This window comes from Girardinichthys multiradiatus, chromosome 11 (genome assembly GCF_021462225.1).
Source record: "Girardinichthys multiradiatus isolate DD_20200921_A chromosome 11, DD_fGirMul_XY1, whole genome shotgun sequence".
NCBI classification, from domain to species: domain Eukaryota; kingdom Metazoa; phylum Chordata; class Actinopteri; order Cyprinodontiformes; family Goodeidae; genus Girardinichthys; species Girardinichthys multiradiatus.
The window spans coordinates 33,935,218-33,956,790 of record NC_061804.1 but is presented as its reverse complement, the minus strand read 5'-3'; the positions used below and the strand labels follow the sequence as shown (position 1 = coordinate 33,956,790).

Below are 21,573 nucleotides of genomic sequence, written 5' to 3'. Positions count from 1 at the left end.
GAAATCTTTACATCAATCTGGACACAAAAACCTCCTAAGGGTGCTATTAATTAGCAGCTACTTAAACCACTACCAGCTGCTATTATATTTTTTATAACCTACTGATTGTTACCATGCATTCAATGAGATTTTGTTTAGTTTTTTCTTCAGTACAAACATATTTATTAAATCAGGATTTTGATTTTGCTAAAGTGAAGAATTGATTAACAGGATTTATTTGATAAATATGTTAAGATAAATAAATACTTAAGATAAATTCATACTTTTTTGGAGTACCATAATCTCACACTAAAACAAAAGTAGGAAATGTTACATTTAATTAGAGTTCATTTAACCAGTGGAGGAACAAATCCTAGCTGTACGATTGCTGTCAATACTTAGCAAAAATCCTTTTTTACCAGTACGACAGCTGTTAGTCTGCTTCTGCAACATTTTTCAAGCACTGAGCATAAAGAGAGTAGGATTGTTGACTCTTTGAATACTCCTTGTAGATGATCCAGAGTCCTTGATCCTCTCTTATCCACTTTTGTCTTCAGCTCACCCTTCAATGGTTTCTATAGGATTTAAGTCTGGGGACTGAGAAGGACATGGAAGAAGGCTGATTTTGTGGACAGTGAACTATTTCTGTGTTGATTTGGCCTTTTTTTGCATTGTTACCCTTTTGAAAGAGGCAGTGATGAACCGTTTTACATTTTCTAGAAAAAGCCAACAAATCTTTATTAAAGGATCCTGGTATCTAAAAGAGTTTATGATACAATACACTCTAACAAGGTCTTACAAGAGGCTTTGGAAGAAAAACAGGCCAGAGGCATCACTGAACTTCAACCATTTTTAAGTATCAGTGCTTTTTGACAAATTTAAACATTTTTTCATGCAAAATTTGCCTAAAGTGTTACAGAAAAGATCAATCTGAATCCGGTTTTATCAAAGCACACAGCTCTATTAAGCAAACTCCACATATTTACATTTGTAATAGTAGGACAGAAAAGATGTTTTTCTGGCATCACTCCCAGAAAACCCGCTGGCAGCTAGTTGCTGCCTAAGGGTTGTTATAGAGACTTAGTGACTCCAGGGTGCCACTCTTTGCTGCTGTTGTTTAACAGTAAGCTTTGCATATTTTTTGTCTCCCTTACAATCCTGCTCAATGTGTTGTGGTAAGATAAATATGGGTCTTCATTTAGCCCACAGGCCAATGCCTAAAAGAAATGGACCTATGTGTCATGTCATCTTGTGCCCCAGGGAAACTAAAGGTCATAGATTACTAGTTAGAAATTCCTAAAAACTCGGACCAAATTTATTTTAAAGGGGTTGTTAGCTGTACCAATAATTGAGCCACAGGTGTATTTTCCTAAAGCTTTCAGTGTGAGAAAATGCAACTGCGTTAAAACATTTATTTATTTTAAGATTTTTCACTGATACCAGGGATTCTAATAAATGCAAAAGCATTTTACAGTGGGAATGTAGCTGAGAGTGAGTCTTACCAAGCCTTCGGTGGACTTTATGTTGGCGAGCTGCACCACCTCCAAGTGTGCGGACTGAGACACCATGGGGTCCGAGGACAGAGAGATAATCTGGTCGCACACTTCAGACAAAGTTTTACACTGAGGACAACAGATAGCGGATAAGCACGTTCTTAAAAGCTGCACACACCCACTTAAGATGACTTCATGTTCAGTCCAGTGGGATAAAGTTAGAAACTCACCACATGCAGGATCTTGTTTTCAGTTTCATACACAGAACAGTCCTGGAGAATATTTAGAAAAAAACGGTTACCTCGAGAGAATTAGACTAAAATGGAGTTATTGGCCTTTCTGTTGTAGGTGGATATAAGAAGAAATGGAGCAGCTTGGCACCTACATCATAAACCCCCTCCCCAACCAACCCTCCCACACAGGCATGCACAAACACCAAACAAATGAGTCACCAATGCGGAGGCAGGACTCTCTCTTGCTCTCTGCTAGCTTTCCTCTCACTCAGTCTTCAGCTCCATCTAATTTGGCCTCTTTAACTACCCCCCCTGCCCCTTTTCAATTTGTTCTATCACTTTAAATTTTCTCCAGATAAACATTATCCTCCACAGAGACCAAGCTAAAGGCCATTAACTATCACTTCCCTCATTATTTACTGGGCAGAGGCGAGTGACTGTTATTGTTCACCATCCACAAGCAGAAGGAAATGCAGCGCCAGAAAGAATCGAATATAGTGCTTTTCAAAGTATTCATACGCTGTAAACTTTTTCACATATTATCACATTACAGCTATCAACTTTCATGTGTCTTATTGAGATTTATCTGTTACATCAACACAAAGTAATGAATAAAGTGGAAGCAAAAAGTGTTGAAGAATTTCCAACAGGGAAAAATGGGAAAAGTGTGATATGCATTGTGCATTGTACCACTATCTTTTGCTGCAATTACATCTGTGAGTCCTTTTGGAATACGTCTCTACTAGCTTTGATCATTCTTTTTGCAAAACAACTCAAGCTCAGACTGATTGAGTGGGGTGCATCTATAAACAGCAATTTGAAAGCCTTGCCACAAATGTTTGGGGCAGTCTACAAATAAGTAAGCTGTGATCTAAACCCTTCTATTGCAACTCTGTCCATAGGCTTAGGGTCGTTGTCTGACTGGAAGGTCGTTGTCTGACTGAACCTCCACCTCAGTGTCAGTGCATGTATCTACATCTGTCAACTCTAACCACCTTCCCTGACCACACTAAGGAACTTATCTGCACAGAATAATGCTGCCACCATCATCATTTTACTGTAGGGACGGTATGTTCAGGGTGATGTGCAGCATAGCTCTGACCTTTGGAACTCTGCAGCTCCTCCAAGGTTGCTATGGGCCTCTCGGCTGCTTCTCTTGTTGTCCCGGTCCGGCCAGAAAGTTTAGGAGTCGGACATGCTCTGGTATGTTTCCAGTTGCATCTTAATACTTAGTTTTTCTAGTTGTAGATTGATCAGTACTCTGGGAGATGTTTAAAGCGTTGGATATTGTTTAATCACCTAACCCTGCTTTAAATTTCTCCACAACTTTATCCCTGACCTCTCTGCTGTTTTCCTTAGTCTGCTGTTTGTTCACTAATGTCAGCTAAAAAAACTCTTAAGCCTTCACAGAACAACTAGATTTAAAGTAATCACGGATGGACTTTGTTTACTAATTAGGTGACCTCTGGAGGCATTTGATTACTCTGTATTTCATTTGCAATAAAGAGGGGTGAACACAAATGAATGCCACTCTTTCTGATTTTTTTGTATAAAACTTTGAAAAAAACATGTATCCACTGTAGTACTATGTACTAATTTGAATGGGTTTATTCACAAATGTTGAATAAACAAAAAAAAAAAAAGGAAACATTTCAAGCGGTATGAATAATGTTGCAAGGCACTGTAACACAGTTATTGCCATATAAGACAAAACATTTAAATGATCAGATGACTGTTTAATCATGCTTTTATTACATAATTTCTTAAAGTGCATATTCCTACATTATCAGTACCTGAATAAGTCTGAGAGTCTTTGACAATAAATATGGAACTCAATCCTTGAATCCTTTGTTTTCTTTCCTTTATTTCTAACTGAGATTTAAATGTTTTAAAGCAAATTTTCAAAAAGATAGCATGATTTTTTTGAACTTACTACATTGTACATAATAAATAATTAAAAACATAAAATGGCAGTATAGGCCTTACAGTTTCGTGTCGCTCAAAGAATCATATGTGGGTCAAGACACGCCGAGGGCATGGGTTGAACATCATGATGTGATGTTGTACAGTTTATTTACCTGCTGCACGATTGTAGTGAGCTCGAGACACAGCTGGATCACATTGTTTCTGGTCACAGAGTAATCCGCCACTGCAGCAAAAGGTGACCTGAAAAAGAAAGAGCACCTGAAATGAACCATTAGACTGTTCTTTATCACAAATTGAATCACTGCTAATATGGTGGAGACATTTCAAAGACTCAATGGAGTGCGCAACTGTGGGAGAAACAATGTCTTCTCTATTAACAAATATGCACAATATGAGCAAATATGTAAAACATCTTTTGCTTGTTAAAATTTCGACCAAAGCAGTTCTGTCTAATTTTAACCACAACTATACATGTGCAAACAAAGATTGGAAACCTCATTCAGAATCAGTTTCGACAGGATAAAAGCTACAAATTATGTGTCTGGTTTACAGCAGAAGCACACACTAGAACTCTTTATTTCTGTTCAATGTTGTCGGCTTTGTTGTTTAATTTCATCAGACACATAAAGACAAACACACACAAAAAGACACGCACTCAGAGAAACAAGGCATAAAGTCACATAAAAATAGACTTTTTTTGTGTCAACCTGTCTGCAGAATCGACTTATGTAAGACCTCCCTGTTAGCTGATATGTCATGGACAGGATAGAAAAATATGACTTGTCTGTTCTGTCAAAAAATAACTCACAAAACATTTTCAACCCCCACTCCAAATAGATTTCAAAATTGTTCTGGAATTTGAGACAAAATAAAGCTAAAATTGCAATGTTTTTCCTCAAATTCAAAATCAGATTCCTATAGACAAAGGTGATCAAAAATCCAAAACTGACGGCAACAGACCTGCAGCCTTGATGGTTGCAGCCACTGAGGTTTCAGTTTTCACAGTAAGGCACAAATTGTACGCATAACCCCAAGACGAACACCGATACTTACCCAAAAGAAGAAAAAAAAAAGTCTGCTACAATTTGCCCAGAACTATATAAATAAGCCAAAGATGCTTTGGTGTTCTGTTGTGTTGCCCATTGAATCAAAGCTGGAACGTTTTGGGCTCATAGATCAGCAGTATATTTGGAGGAGGAAGAATGAAGCAACTGCTGAAAAGAACAACATGCCTACAGTGAAGCATGGTGGTAGCTCAGTGATACCCTGGGGTTGCTTTGCTTTTTCTGCCTCTGGATACCTGCAGCTTGTGGAGGTCAAGATGGATTCAATCAAGAATCAGGAAACCTTGGAGAAAATATGCTGTCTGTGAGGAATCTGAAGCTTGGGCGTCACCAGGCCTTCCAACGATCCAAAGCCTATCTTAATGTCCATGAAGGGTTGGTTTCAGAAGAAGTCCTAGAAGATCTTCAAGTCATATGAACTGAACTCTTGAAAATGTCAGGTGGGAATTGGAAAAAGGAGGTTGCAGCTTACAAACCCAATAATATTAAAGAACTGAGGGCCTTTCCCCATGACAGGTGGGCTAAGATTCCTCAGGAACGATGCCAAAAGCTGGTGTCTGGGGGCTCAGCGCATAGCGTAGTGGTAGAGCATGCGATCCATGTAAGGAGGCCTCAGTCCTCGATGCCCCAGGTTAGAGTCGCGATCTCGTGAGACCTTTCCAGCATGTCTTAGCCATCTCTCCATCCTTTTTCAAGACTGTCCACTTTGAAAAAAAAGCCACTAGTGCAACAAAAAAAGCTAGTGCCTGACTATGAATCGTGTATACAGCAGGTCATAAAAGCAAAGGATGCTCTGACGTGCTATGGATGTTTGTCAGGAAGGGGTTAAATAATGTAGAGACCGCTGAAGTCATTAAAAAGGTTGGTTTGTGTTCCATCTGGAGAAAATACTTGATTGAATTAAATTACTCAATGGAGTTAAACTATTTAAATTAGTTATTGACAAATGTATTTAAAGCAAACAGCTGCTAGTTTGTATATTTTGCCAATAAATGTAATTTGCAATTGGGGTTGAATAATTTTAGGTGAATCGGTAAGTAAAAAAAAAAAAACTGACTACATTTTTGCTCTCTGAAGCCTGTCTTTTATATTTAATTGTAAGCATGCTATTTTCAACACATCAATACAAAAATTACGTTTTAGAAAGGTTGGATGGACAGATAACTTTATCCAGGACCATCATTTTGCAAATCTCACCTGTCTAGCCATGCAAGCAGACTCTTGGCAGCAGCGATGAGGTCCACCACAGAAGTGAGGAAGTCGTTGGGCAGCTTGCGAGTGGCTCGGCCATCGTAATGGCCGCTGCGTCGCCGGCCCGTGATGAAATTTTGCAGGTTTTTTGCAGATGCGCTGAGCTTGTGAGAAAGCGTCTTCAGATTCTCAGTCTCCAGACCGTAATTCTAGAGAGGAGAGATGTAAAAATCTCTATGTTTGACTTCAACTTATTGTCGCTCTGACATGACTATGAAAAGCACGGGCAGAGTGGGTCCCCAAGAGTAAAGTTGCAGAAACGAGAAAACATTAGAAGCCAAATGTCACTTTAAATGTCTATACATAGCTGAACACTTGTTTTTTTGTGTAAACTCCACATGCAGGCCTGTGGAATCTCTCCCGTTAGGGTTTCTTACGAGGAGAGAGCATAGCAAGAGGGCTGCTAATCATATTTAATACAGGAGAGCCTGACAGACTTAAAACTAAATCTCTGTTATGTAAGAAGCTTTGGAGCACCCCCACCAGTCTGGTAGGGATGAAAGATGAGAGAAGTTCAGATTCTGATAGCATCTATGACCTCGGTCCACTAAATCTGCATCTACGTTTTCCATTAATGTGTGAGATTAACACACACCAAGGCGCATTTCTCTTTTCTACCCACCAGTCAAATTCATTATTCCTATATCATCTGAAATTATTTAGTGTTATGTCTTAGTACTTTAAAAATGCAAAATTACGAACACATACATTTGAAAACAGACAGTTACATACACTCTTCCTCACTGTTTGATATTAAATTAGACAAAACGTTTCCTATTTCCTGTAAATAATAATAATTAGAGGGACTTTTAAAAAAAAAAACATTCTTCAAATTGAGAAATTAACATGCATTTACTTACAATTTGGTAGAATTACACTATAAAATGTATAAGCTGGGTAAAACGTCTTGGGTATCCCCCTTCAGGCTTTTCGCCATGGTTTGCAGGAATTTTGGCCCATTCCTCCTGACAGATAGGCTCTACCTGTCATTGGTGAAACTCATTGAAATCGATTTAACTGGCCCAGCTCTTGCTATTTTAACATGGTCCAAAAAATCTTCGATAGGGTTGAGATCAAGGCCACTCCAGAAGCTTAATGTTAGCCTGTTTTATCCATCCAAAATAGATGTGTGTTTGGGATCATTGTCCTGTTGGAACACCCACAGTCCGAGTTTCATCTGACCTGGCTCCCTCAGTTGAAAGGAAACTGGTTAGGATGTTCCAGAACAAACAAAGCTCATCATTAACTTAAAATTGCTGTAACATCACTGTCTATGTTGCAGCAAGTCTTAAATCACCATGGACTAAGAGGGTACAGACCAAGAAACCACACCTTAAAGCCCAAAGCCTTGTAGTGAAAAGTTCGATGGTCAGATGAGACAGACTGAGCTATATTTTTATCACAATGACAGGAAATCAGTTTGAAATAATCAAGGTAAGGCTTTCAAACCTAAGAACGTTGTATCAAATGTGAAGAACCGTGGAGATGACATCCTGCTGAGGGGCTGTCTTGCTGCACAGGGGTTAGTGCATTGTACAGAGTGGATATCTGGAGGTCTACCTACAAATTTTCCAACCTCAAATCAAAAGCTAGATGGTTGAAACCTGGACACCACTAGATGAAAACGCAAAAAATATATATATCAGAATTGGTTTTGGACAGTTCGTTGAACGGCCTCCCTGAAGCCCAAGCCTCAGCCCTTGAAAATCATTTGACTTCGCTCAAAAGCCGGAACCATGCCTGGAAACCAACCAGTTTTAATGAGGTCATATACTCAGCCTAAGCTTGTTGATGGCTGAAAAAAGTGTGTGGTTTCTCTGCAACTTGGTTATGTAATATTTATCCAAATATCACTCAGGGGTGCATGCACATAATTTACACTGTTTTTGAAAAAATTGCCGATAAACTCAAACTATTTCAGCCAGTTCTTGTTTTTGAGATTCACTGACGGTGTCTGTTGTATAATCATTCCACCCGAAACCAAACTAATTTCACACTCATGCCAATGATGTGTGTGCTGTATGTTAACATCTGACAGAAACTGTAGCTGTCAACAAGCTGGTTTTACAGCACAAAATGTCCTATTTATGATCCGTCTGTTGAACTCCAAGCCACTCTTAATGTTGTTGCTCCTCTCCTGAGCACAAAACTAAATTTTATGATTTTATTTCTAAGACTGATGTAATCCCACCAGTATCATTCAAAAAGTAACAAAGGACATAAGTATTCTAACACCACAGCCGCTAATTTGTCAAATAAGTAGACAAGCAGTGTTTCATGCTGACACAAAGCAAACGTCTGTATCTCTGACAGTAAGTGGAGAAACTACTTCAAAATGAGCCAGTAATGTGTTTCAGCACTAATGACAGCTGACAGATTTGTCTGCTTGTCTGAAGAAGACATTTTGTTTAGATTTTTACTGTAATAGATCTCATGGGAGATTTTGAAACTGGACCGAAAAGCGGTCTTTTTCACATTAATGACGTTTTCAAACCTAAAGTGGCAAATCTAACTGGTTAAGTTGATTAAATCATTTTCAAATACAAGCAATTGATAGGTTTACCGTCAGTGCACAGATGGATACACAAAACTGGAGATGCATCCAACAACCTCCAACTAAACAAGCCTGTAGGATACAAAAGTGTAATGAGATAGCCCATCAAAGAATGTGGAGACAACAAAGCTAGATGGTAATGGCCACACGTTTTGGACCAGTTTAAAATAAGATGGACCAGCTCTTAGAAGGACCAACACTGTTACCGATTAAAAGACTTGTTGGGCTGAAAGTAAAGTTAGCCTATTATTAATTCCAGGTCACATCTTAAGTACAGTTCATCGCAAAAGGAAATATACCCTTTGAACTTTTAGTTCAGTTGGACACATTACAGCTGCAATCTACAATTAATTTTAAAGGGGCTTTAGCTGATAGGTGACCAAAACACAATAGTGCATAATGGTGAAGTGGAAGAAAAATTATACATGGGTTTTAAAATTTGTATTTGGCATGCATTTTCTAGTATTCTGACGGATTCAAAATTAGATGTAGGTTTGGACTAGGCCGATCTAAGACAATAATATACTTCGTGCTTGACCATTGCATTGTAGTTCTGCCTGTAGGTTTTGAGTCATTCTCCTGCTGGAAAGTGAAACTCTGTGTCAGTAACAAATCATTTGCAGTTTTTAAAAGATTTTCCTCCAGGATTCACCCTTTTTTGTGTCAACTCTGACTACCTTGCCTATTCCTTCTGCTTGTCCACAGCATGATGCAGCATGATGATGTTATGTTCAGGGTGATGTGCAGTGTTTTCCACCCAACACAGCATTTTGCAGGTAGGCCAAGCTTCTTCCCAGGTTTGCTGTGTTCTCTATACATGAGTTGCAAACAGAAAGTGGGACATTTTGTGCCAACTATGGCTTCTTATTGACACTGGCCAGATTTGTGGACACCAAAGGACACTGCATTTTCTCTGTAAATGTTTCAGCAAATAAGCTTTTTTTCTTATTTCTCTATCACCTCACATTGTATTAAGTCTTATAAACTAAAGAGACACACATTATTCATTTGCAAATCATTCTGTGACTCAAAGGTAACAGTAGGAAGTAGTGGGTAGATGGGAGGGAAGCCTTGTACTCACCAGTGCACAGAGCAAGTCCACAGCTTCCAGTATGAGCTCCTGGTGGCCAATCCTGGACACTCCCAAATCTTCCAGTTCTTGGTGGGTGATGCGTAGCAGCTGGTCTCCCCCTACTTTTTCCTTCTCGAAAGTCTTGATGTACTGCTGCAGGCAGTCGTCCAGGCCTGAGATAGCACAACACACTTAGGTCTGATTTCCTCTAAATTCTTGCAAAATCTGTTTTTACTTTCTACATGCTAACTGGGTTCCACGTTGCCTTCCATACCAGAATATGTGCTGTAAAACTGTGATCACAGGTCATGTTCTGCCACATTTAAGTATAATAACAGTCTGTGTGACACAAGAAATGTGAAACATTCCCCCTCCACAACATCACGGAAACTACACTTTCAGCGTTGAGCATGAAAAAAAAGTTTTTATTTAACAGGGTTATGAGTCTGCACCACAACTTGTTTTACATGTTTTAGCACTGCAGCAGGTGTGAAATCCTTGATGAAATGCAGCAGACTAAAACAAAACAAAAGGAACAATCATTCGAACTAATGGTTGGTGCTTTATATTTGAAATTACATAGGAATGCTTCTGTATCGTTCACACAACACAGGTTTATAAAGGATTCAATCTATTATTACTGCATTACAGAAAACCTTCAGAAATCATTTCTCAGGCAAGAATAAGAATCTCTCTGATGCAGAAGTCAACACAATTGCACTCTGATGGGATACTGATGGAGTGCTCACACAGACTGCAGTTTTATGACTCACACTGCCACAAAAATGTGAAATCTACTGCAACCAAATATGCTGGATTTCCTTGAAAATAGAGGAAATGCAGTTTTTTGATCTAGAAATTATTTTGAACTCAATTATATGCCCGATTTTGCTGTTAATTAGATTTTTAACTGAGGGAGCTTACAGAGGATAGATCAAAACACCATTATTTAGTTTACATCTTACATAAAGTATGACATCAAGACCTCCATTTCTCTTTCTCTTTTAGTGTTTGGATAAATAACTGCTAACGGGGCTCAAGAAAAAATATTTTTAAAACTATCGTGTGAATGAAGACCTTTTGTAATTAAAAGTTATTTTTCACTTCCTTAATTACCACTTTGAGAATTGGGATCAATTTCTAAATCATAATAACATCTCTTTTTTAATTAATAGAACAATTAATTAGCATAATGTAATTTTTATTATCATTATGTCTTTACATTCATAATAATAATAATAATGATGATAATAATAATGATGATAATAATAATAATAATAATAATAATAATAGTCTCATACAGAGCTTCACCTGCACCTCTTAAGTAATTCACATCATGTAAATACATAAAACCAAACATAATTAGTTTTAATTATTTGTTTGTTTTGGTATGTTTTAAGTGGTAAATGATGATCCATGCATTATAAGTATCTTATGTTTTATTGTGGCTGTACCTGTTTTTTTATCAGCAAATATTGCTAATTTTTCTCTTAGCTTATAGTGATGAGTATAAATTATAATCATTCAAGATTAAACAATAAAAATCCCAACTTACTAGGATACTTGCTTTTGTTTTCAAAGTGCACTTACCACTCACAATATGCTGGCGCGCTAATGTCTCACTTCTACTCAGCAACAAAACCAATGAAGCATCTACTCTTCTATATCTATGGATCACAGCGTCTGGGAATGTTTATATGGTAACCCATGACTTCCTGTTTCCTTTGGGGATAACTGTGATTTGACCCAGAAGCCACTCTTCAAAATGGAAGAGACAAGAGAACATGAACACTCAGGTAAGGATGATGCTAGATGGTTTAATAGGTGTGGATTAAAGAAAATTATAGATATCTTTACTACGTTCCCACATCTAAAGTCAGGGTAGAAATTAAAAAGTTTTAAAAAGCTTGAATTGTGACAAACAAAGATGGAGAGGGACCCAAGTTTATCCTGCCACCATGCACAGCAAGGAGGATGGTAAGAAACTCCAACATATCTGTCGTTGTGAGATCGGCAATAAAATAATAATTTATTTTAATGCTTTTCATTTTAATGCTTTTCACACATCCTTTAATATAAGTTTATGTGACAAGAAAGTGGCCACTTTCTGCCTAACTGGCAGTCCTTTTTAGAAGTCAAGACAGGGAAGTCAGCTTTTGTATGGCTTATGCAGCGATTTTCTCTTATTTTTCTTCCCTCATACTCATGCAACTCCCTCCTCATCTCATCTCTTTACTGTGGTGGATGAATCACACACGTGGGACTTGGAGCCCAGACTCGATCAAGCATTCACGTCGGGTTCAGCTAGCAGACAAGTGGTAGGGGGGCCCACAGACAGCTTTACTAATCAAGTCTCTCTACCTAGTTTACTTAGACTCATTATGTCAGTGAAGTATACAATGAAACCCTCTGAATGTTGTCTAATTAAATAAAATTAAGCAAAATATTTGATAGCTTTGCATAGAATACGTTGGTGGGTAGAAGGGGTAAATAATGAAAATTATATGTAGCATGACCAACCTTTGAACTTGGATTTTCTGCTCCTGCCCTCTTCAAATGCCCTGCTAGATTTTAATATGTGGAGTAAACAAACACTTATGCCAGCAAAAACAAAGTATCTTTCTAAAAATTAAGCTAGTCTCTGTTTTCCGGACTTTTTAAACTGCTGTGGTACCGCCCTGTTTATGTGAAAGCCCCATGCAGCTATATTGAACTCTTGATTATTAGACATAAGAAGAAATCAAGGTTAACACTTTTATTTAGCCTTATTTGAAATCTTTTCCTTTCATCCTTTCATCTGAGTTTCACAGTGTGGATTAGATTATTAAAACTTAAACCCTAACACAACTGGCCTGCTTTTTGTTTTCCTTAATTGGTCCATTAGAAAGAGGTAGACATCAATGCATTGACATTACATGTAATATTTTTCCCTTTCATCTCATAAACTGTTTAAATAAAAATAATAAAAATTAAGTTCTATTAAAACTCCATGGAAATGCCATCTATAGTTGAAAGTAATGTTATTGATTTGATGTTTAGATTTAATTACTCATAATGACTGAAATCCTTTAAGGTGGCTGATTAATTGCTACATATTAAACGCAGATATCTGTCCTATTCCGCTTGGCAGTCATGGCACGTTTAAATAGGACACCAATTGATGAGTGCACATAATAGTTTCCGCTACATCAGGTTTCCTGTCCATTTCATGTATGGGTCAGATTATCCAGCACCTAGAGGAGAAATTAAAAAGCACAGTGCCGACATGCACAGATCTCCATTATGGATAATCCACTTTTAATGTCGGGGTAAAGAGCAATTCGAAACAGCTATATGAGTGGTTGTAATCAGTGTCACTGTGTGAGTCAGACAAGGGGGGTGAGGAGGAGTACAAGAGGAGAAAAATCCGACTGCTACTCTTTGCAAAATAGGGTAGCATTGACAATATATAGATTTTAAACTTGGATTTGGTCTGCAGCCCCAAATAAGACAATTTGCAGAATAGTGCAACAATCCTTTGTTTTTCCAGTTGTATGCTATTCATGTGGTATGTTGTGAACAAATATGGATAGTAAGGTGCAATTCTTTTCTCTCTAAAGATGAGACTGTTTAAACAGCTCCATCACAGCTAGGAACAAAGAGCTTTGCTCAAACAAAGTTGATGGGACATGGGAGTGGGACTGTGGGAAGGTCACGGGGTGCTCCCTTTTATGGCCTCCTGTGACATCACGGGGCGCTAAGAAATAAAGGAACCTGGGAATGCTGAAAACAAAACGGTCCCAGTCGGCAGGGCTTGAGGATGGATATTTAACAGGACTCCCCACCCCCCTCAGCTGTTTCTTCTTCCTCAGAGTCTCTCATAGTCACTTTTGTCCCTCACTTCACATTACCATTACTGAGCTCTGGCCACAGAAATGGTCTCTGCTCCACTTGTCAGAAATGGGTCACAGAAGAATCCAGTAGTCGTTCTTCCTACTTTTCTCATTTGCTCTTTAAGTCTGCTCAAAGATCATCTTAAAGTTCAGCTATGATTACCGCCTCGCTCCCTGTACTCTTCTTCTCTTTCAATGACATTTAGAGCTTGTATTTCTACAATGTGATTCTTTAATGAACACATATTTACAAGGAGGCATCCAACTCAAGTAGCAATACACTGCTAAGACAGGAGAGATCTGATGCTTGTCACCCGGCATGGGCTGCTGAACGATATAAAGGAATACCTAGGCTTTAAAATGTTAGCTTCAGATAGCTACAGTTTACTATCACACTGTTCCTTTGGTTTAAAGTCCTTTTATTGAAATGCCAGAGAAAGTACGATGTAGTAATGGAGAAAGTCCCTCACCCAAGCAGGTTGCTGTGAGCTGCCAGTCAGCTTGCAGAAAGAAGGCTAACAAAATGTACCAGAAAAAGGGCTTAAAATTAACAGATTCCTGAAGCTGTATGGACATTAGGAAAGATCAGCAAAAAATATATAATATTCTGTAAAAAAAAAAATACATTTGTTTACAAATATAAGCTACTGGCTGATTTTTATTCAAAGATTTTTTGTATGTCTATCAAAATATCTTTAAAAAATATGCTATGAAATCTCCCTATTGGAGATTTATCTATCTAGTTAATGTTTTAGCTTATCAAACTATTTTCAATATCAGACAAAGAGGTCAATCAAAGCACCTCCGATCAAATGCTGCATCTTGACCTTAACCATTCAAGGCCAAAATCCCTCCAATGTGGCTGAATTAAAATCATTATGCAAAGAGGAGTGGGCCAAAGATCCTCCATAGGGATGTAATAGTCTGATTGCTAGTTATCACATTTCAGTTATTGCTGCCAAGGCTGGCACAAGCAATTATTAGATTCAGAAGGCAATTACTTTTTCACAAAGGGCCACTTTCATTTGGATAGCTTTTCTCCTTAATAAACGAAATCAGGATTTGAAAACTTATTCTTGTATATACTCAAGTCATCTTTGTCTGATATTAAAATTTAAATTTAAATTTGATAGAAAAACAAAAACTGAACAAATCTTAAAGGGGACAACACTTTTTTACATCACTGTGTTTAACAGTGTTTTTTGGTTCTTAGTCTTAAATGAAAGTAATTATACTATGTTGATCTGTTCTTTATTTTTCGATAAATACTGAATGTAGCTGAATGTTATAATACCATGAGCATCTCAGACAGATCTACAGGGGTTGGACAATGAAACTGAAACACCTCTCATTTTAGTGTGGGAGGTTTCATGGCTAAATTGGACCAGCCTGGTAGCCAGTCTTCATTGATTGCACATTGCACCAGTAAGAACAGAGTGTGAAGGTTCAATTAGCAGGGTAAGAGAACAGTTTTGCTCAAAATATTGAAATGTACACAACATTATGGGTGACATACCAGAGTTTAAAAGAGGACAAATTGTTGGTGCACGTCTTGCTGGCGCATCTGTGACCAAGACAGCAAGTCTTTGTGATGTATCAAGAGCCACGGTATCCAGGGTAATGTCAGCATACCACCAAGAAGGACGAACCACATCCAACAGGATTAACTGTGGACGCAAGAGGAAGCTGTCTGAAAGGGAAGTTAGGGTGCTAACCCGGATTGTATCCAAAAAACATAAAACCACGGCTGCCCAAATCACGGCAGAATTAAATGTGCACCTCAACTCTCCTGTTTCCACCAGAAATGTCCGTCGGGAGCTCCACAGGGTCAATACACACGGCCGGGATGCTATAGCCAAACCTTTGGTCACTCATGCCAATGCCAAATGCGGTTTCAATGATGCAAGGAGTGCAAATCTAGGGCTGTGGACAATGTAAAACATGTATTGTTCTCTGATGAGTCCACCTTTACTGTTTTCCCCACATCCGGGAGAGTTACGGTGTGGAGAAGCCCCAAAGAAGCGTACCACCCAGACTGTTGCATGCCCAGAGTGAAGCATGGGGGTGGATCAGTGATGGTTTGGGCTGCCATATCATGGCATTCCCTTGGCCCAATACTTGTGCTAGATGGGCGCGTCACTGCCAAGGACTACCGAACCATTCTTGAGGACCATGTGCATCCAATGGTTCAAACCTTATATCCTGAAGGCGGTGCCGTGTATCAGGATGACAATGCTCCAATACACACAGCAAGACTGGTGAAAGATTGGTTTGATGCACATGAAAGTGAAGTTGAACATCTCCCATGATAAATTATTGTGGTCTAAAACCAGGTGTTTCAGTTTCATTGTCCAACCCCTGTATGTCGCCATAACATGTCTAAAGCTGCAGCAGCGGCCAACAAGCTGCAAATTCAGATGCTATATTTATATACATGTGTGTGCTGAAGCGGTACAGATGTATGGATGAAGATGTGGAGGCCTGTGGCCTGACACATGAGCACAAAGCCCTGCTGAATAATACACAGTACTGAGACAATTACTATTGAATAAAAGACAGATCTAAACAGGCAGAGAATTTCCTCCAAGCGGGATGCATATTTCCACTTACATTTCTATCACATTTGGATGCCAGAGTAACTTTGTAATGCAAACAAAGAAATATAGGCATAGCTGATGAAGAATCTGTGCAGAGAGTGGGCTGAGGATGCAAAATCCCTAACAGCTGTTTGGGGCATTTACAGATCTTTGGATCAAAGCAAACACTAATCTGACAGAGCTACCAATGCTGGGTAGTGACAAATTAATCACAACAACTTCAACATTTCTAAATTTCCAGGCTTTTAGTAATGACATGTCGGATTAGTTTAAACATAAATATTTCTTGCATAGAAAATGGCCTCAGGAGCGCTTCATTACCAGTCTGAAATGTATATCTTTGTGTTTCAGGCTTATTATTCTGCTAGTCAGAGGATTCCCCCATCATAATAATAAAAGCTTTGTACGAATAAACTTTGGAACTGTACACGGGCTCTGTCTGTCCTATGATAGTTTAACAAATGTTATCCACTGTTGTATTTTTTTTCACTAACTGAAAAGCACACTGAAGAAAAAAACTAATTCTGCTTTGTGTGTATTTCTGTTGATGACATCACAAGAGGCACAGGTATCGAGCAATCTGTTTTTTAGTGGAAGTAGCAGGTGATGGCGCAGTCTTGCAAGAAAATTATTTAACACAGACTAGGCCTTTTTGATTACTTGGTTTGAAATGATCGTTTCACTGTGAAATCTGACCTTTCCAGGTTGCCTTACCTGTCTTCAAAACCACTTTTATGTTTTCCGTGGCCATTTTTTCTGAACTCTAAGCAATGTACTCACAGAATACAAGTAAATGTATTTGAATGAATGAAATCGCTTAAAATCATGCTAATAAAAGGAAAATACATATAGGTGTTGCAAAAAGAACTTTGATCAGCTGTCTTATGCCTTTTGTGATGTCACCAGGGGGAATGAAGCCTGTTTATGGAAGGATAGCTTCCATCTTTATTAAATGACTGACAGAAAATACCAAAACAAAGAGAAAAACTTGCCAAAACGTGTTGTCCCATATGTGACAAACTACATCTAAAGTGAGTTTGATTGATTTTATGAAAAGTATGAGGAACAGCTTTAACTCCAAAGTCAGGTGTTCATTTCTGCCTGCTGAGATTTAGCCTACTTGGAGACTTCCAAACATCTGTGGATGAACATTTAGCAGATGTCTGACACAATGCTGCAAAGGTCGTTCTTTTCAATTCTATGCACGCACATTCTCCTGACAACTTTAGCCCGTTTTCATCTAAACACAGATGGTGACCCCATAAGTCGGTGTCATTTGAGTATAATTACTAGATTTCTGCTGTTTTCCCAACCTCCGTTAGGAGTGAGCTCTGATTTAACAATGGACACAATGGGCTTTAAAACGTTGGGAGATGTTAAGATGCGCTGTGCTCTGCAGAACATCGCATCCACTTCGCTATTGTTCCAAAATAATCTATGATAAATAAACCCTATTTCTATAAAAGCCAACGAGGTGGAGAAGCGAGGATCAGCAGGTGTTTTGTTTTCTTTTTGGCGTCTCGGATCAGTTTGTATCGGAATGTGTTGAATTGCTGCGCAACACTTGATTCATTGCAACAGTTTGGTGGAAATTGTATAATTTTAGGCAACAAAACCCACCTTTCATCCAGTCTACCACTTGACTGGGGCTCCACTTGCTCACAGGCTCCATAATCAGGGCCATGGTAGAAGTTTGTCTTGAAGCTTCACAAAAGAAAAACACACCCAACTCAACCAACTCCCTTTTTAAAAATTATAAAAAAATGAAAACAATAAATAAACACAAAAAATGCATTCACAATTCTATAACGAAAAGTCCCTCTGGCTTTAAAGGGTTTTAAACATCAATGGAGGTAGGTCCAAGATGTCCAAATTTGTGGTAGAGCAGAGACTGAGTGAAGCCCGGCAGGTTTGTGCAGATGCCAGATGCTCGGTCCTTTGAATGAGGTCTTTCACTTATCATTCATGTCAGGCTCAGAGGCGGTGATGCTGGTGGGTCTCTGCTGCCCGGCTCTTCTTCCTAAATACATCCCAGTACCGTCCAGAGCAGCGAACAACACGCACTGTTCACTTCATCCTCCCGTCTGGAGAAGTAGCATTCGCTCAGAGCATCCTCCCTCCCCCTCCCCAGACATGGAGTCACAGCTCTGGCTGCCTTCAGCAGGCGAGGTCTTTATGTATGACGGGTGATTAGTGCCACAGAAGCGACAGCAGCGAAGACTCAGCTCAGTCCTAGTATGTGCGTAGGTCATTTGTCAGTGAATAGACTATTTTTTTCTGCAGGAATCAAAGTCAGTGCCTTCAAGCTTTCTCTTTCCTCAGAAATCCATCCAGGTCTGTTTTATATGAATAATTTTAAAGGATAGTTCGAGATTTTTAAAGAGGGGTCCTGTTAAATCTTTACAAGTCGTTAATATCGGCTATGCACATAGAGAGAATATTTTTATATAAATCTATGTGCAGTATATACAGCAATATATGTTTAAATCAAGCCTTGCAAACTTGTCAAATGAAATGCCTGACAAATTAAGGTTTCTAGATCTGTAAAATGTTACAACTTTTTTTATTTAGGTGTGGAAATTTGTAAAATAAAAAAATAAAAAATATGTGTGTGTCTGTAGAATAGACTTGTATTTGTAATTCAGTTTTGAGCAGTTTGAGAACCCTCTGCCCTGTTTGGTTGTAACACTTAGGCTACAACCACAAAACTCTTGTGAATTATGGTATAATATTTCCTCTTGTCAATTTGTTCTCCAGATTGGACAATGAGAGCTCAAGGGGACCAATCAGAACAGAGGTCGTTGTGTTTTGTTTGCATTTACCCAATAAGTGTTGTAGATTTTACAGAATGTCCCAGAGAGAGAACGAACGGGCAACAAGATGTGGATTTCTTTAAATATTCTGCCAATTTTCTGTGACAAAAAGCTGCTTTAGGATGTGTTCAAACAAGAATATAGATGTCAAAAGGAAATGTATGTTGTTTATTTCTCAACGTGTTGTTTTCGAAGTAGCAGCTGTCCGTTGCAGCAGGCCTGGGGATGTGACCAGAGTTGCTCTCCCTACTTAGCACCATTAGCCATGATGATATTCCAGAGAGTCTAATATTCTGTAATAAAATTTAGTTTTAGGATATGTTCAAATGAGAATATAGAAATTGACAGGAAATATAGGGTGATAGTTTGCCATGAGTTGGCTTTTAAATTTGCTCCAGGCAAACAGCCCAGGGTGCCTGGTGAGGTCAGGTACTGCTGAGCAGAGTTTTTACCTGGAAAGTCCGCCTAATATTCGCAACTCTGTGCTACAGGCCTGTTCTGGTTTGTGGTTATAAATTTACATGGTTTTGCCGCTTTAATTGGAGTGCTGCCCGTTAGCTTTCACAAAGTCCTCACCCTCTTAAATATGCAAATTTATTTCATTTGTTATGCTGAATTAATGCAATTTGGGAGATTTTGAAGTGGACCAGCCACAATTTGAATTTATTAAAAAACCTGAAAAGGAAGCGAATGATTAGGGTGATGTAAAAGGGAGCATTCCAAAGTCAAAGACTTAGAGCTCAGCACCAAATATAAAGAGTCAAAATACAAGTGGAAACACACAAAAATCTGGTCAGCAATTATAGAAAGGGTTTGATTGCTGTTATGATGATAAAGATTTTCAAATTATTGTTGAGAAAGGGATATAAAACATCAATTTTTTGTAAAATGCAATTAAATACAGAAATTATCTTATTTCAAAATTGGTACTCTTTTTACATTGTTTTATTATGTTTTGAGAAACACCCTTGTTGATTGAAGAAACTTAATGATAAATCAAAATCTACCCGAGATATGAATAATATAAAGTGTTCAACCTAAGATTTGCAAATCACATTTGTGTGTAGGTGTTTATAATACAAAATCCACACATCCATACAATTTTTGTGTTTTTGTCCATTTTCTTTCGAGCTTAGCTTCTCTTTCCAGCTTCTCTTTCCTGAAATGCACTTGATTGTTTTGTTTAATGAAACACATTATTAATATCTCTGGAGGTTGTTAAAGAACATTGGAATATAGTAGCTCCCCTGTAGTACATTTGGAGTGCAACAACATGGAGAACTGAACTACAAAAGAGCCATCAGCATAGAGTTCAGATTGCAAAACCTGTAATTCTGCACCACTACCACTAGTGGACAAAGCTGAGTAATTTAAGGGATGGAAGAAAAAAGTGATTGACATAGATTGACCAATAAAATGTGATCATAATATGCATCAAAAGAACCTTGACAGAGAACACTAAGCCAGCAGCATTTATGAGAAGATGCAATCATGAATTGGTGTTTGTTTACCTTACTGTTTTAATACCCGAGGGACTTTTGTGTCTAGATCAACTTACATATGCATGCAAGGCAACAATGATGGCAGGCATGCTGCTAGAACATGGCGCACAACCTTTTGATTTAAAGAATCAGTATAAAATTAGGCTTTGATACATGTTTCCAATGAAGAGGAACAGAGCAATGATACTAATTCCCTTACATCTTCTCCAGGCACTGATCACCCTCTATACAGGCGACTGTTTTCTCTGTTTTCTGTTTTCTTTGTCGCTGCTCATGCCTCCATCACACAAAGCGCAGTGTAGTGAAACAGTGGTCACCAAGGAAAGCAGGATGCTGACATGCCAAAGCTCTAAATATATACCACTAAACAGCTTCAGGGTATAAGTCTTTTCGTACTCATGTAATGCTCAATATTAGGTCATATTTGCAATACACTTTACAGATAATAAATACATAAATAATACATTTGATACGTTTGATATTAATTTATAATTCAATTTTAAATTATTTTATTATTAAGTAGCGCAACCTTTACAAACAGATGTTTATTTTACAAAAATAGTTAATAACTTTACAAATAAAGGTTCAAGTTTGACTAATATGATGATTTGGGCTCGAATTGCAAACATTCAGCTTTGTCTTAAGGGACTTTACATACAAATTGTCAGAAGAGTATTAAAATCAGGTCTGTATCATTCATATTACTTGAGCCCCTTTTTTCAGGAGATTCCATGTAATTGAGTACTGACTTAGAAGGTGCTTTGTGGCTAGGTGTGGGGTACTGCAATCCAGTTGCTCATTATTCAAGTAGGTAATGGGTCTGTCTTTGTTTTCAAGTGACACATTTGCATCTAGAAACGGTCAAATGTTAATTTGCTCCCAATGCAAATTATAAAGGCTCCAAGAACAGAGCCAATCAATGTGAAGGTGAGCTTTAAAAAAAGCTCAATTCATAGTCTGATATATGAGTACAACAGATACACTGGTGAGCTTAGCCTATATGTAGAGGAAGGAAGATAACATAATACTATGTGTGGATCATGCAGAGACTGAGGCGAACTAGAAGACAGTAAAGGTTGGAACAAATAAATAGGATTCATCAAAAAATACATAAAGACAGAAAGTCAAGAGAACACATAGCTTCCAATAACACTGGGTTACTTATACTGGGTTTACTAAATGTAAGATATAGGACAGAAGCAACTGTGTGAATATTG

General features: G+C 38.2%; 1 protein-coding gene across 7 annotated transcripts in view; it reads right to left on the bottom strand.

Annotated features, from left to right (window-relative positions):
* Window positions 1-18,153, bottom strand: part of LOC124876835 (connector enhancer of kinase suppressor of ras 2-like) — a 46,256-nt gene extending 28,103 nt beyond the window's left edge. For 2 of the 7 annotated variants that reach the window (XM_047379846.1, XM_047379850.1), the window contains exons 1-6: window positions 17,662-18,152; window positions 9,582-9,745; window positions 5,893-6,095; window positions 3,784-3,871; window positions 1,703-1,744; window positions 1,482-1,601 (exon numbers count right to left, since the gene is read on the bottom strand). In XM_047379846.1, the coding sequence (XP_047235802.1) occupies window positions 1,482-1,601; window positions 1,703-1,744; window positions 3,784-3,871; window positions 5,893-6,095; window positions 9,582-9,745; window positions 17,662-17,725 (681 nt within the window). In that variant the 5' untranslated portion in view covers window positions 17,726-18,152. Of the gene's footprint in view, window positions 1-1,481; window positions 1,602-1,702; window positions 1,745-3,783; window positions 3,890-5,892; window positions 6,096-9,581; window positions 9,746-17,661 lie in introns of all 7 variants that reach the window. The other 5 variants (XM_047379843.1, XM_047379845.1, XM_047379844.1 and 2 more) reach the window with 4 other exon arrangements.
* Window positions 18,154-21,573: the final 3,420 nt, after the last annotated feature.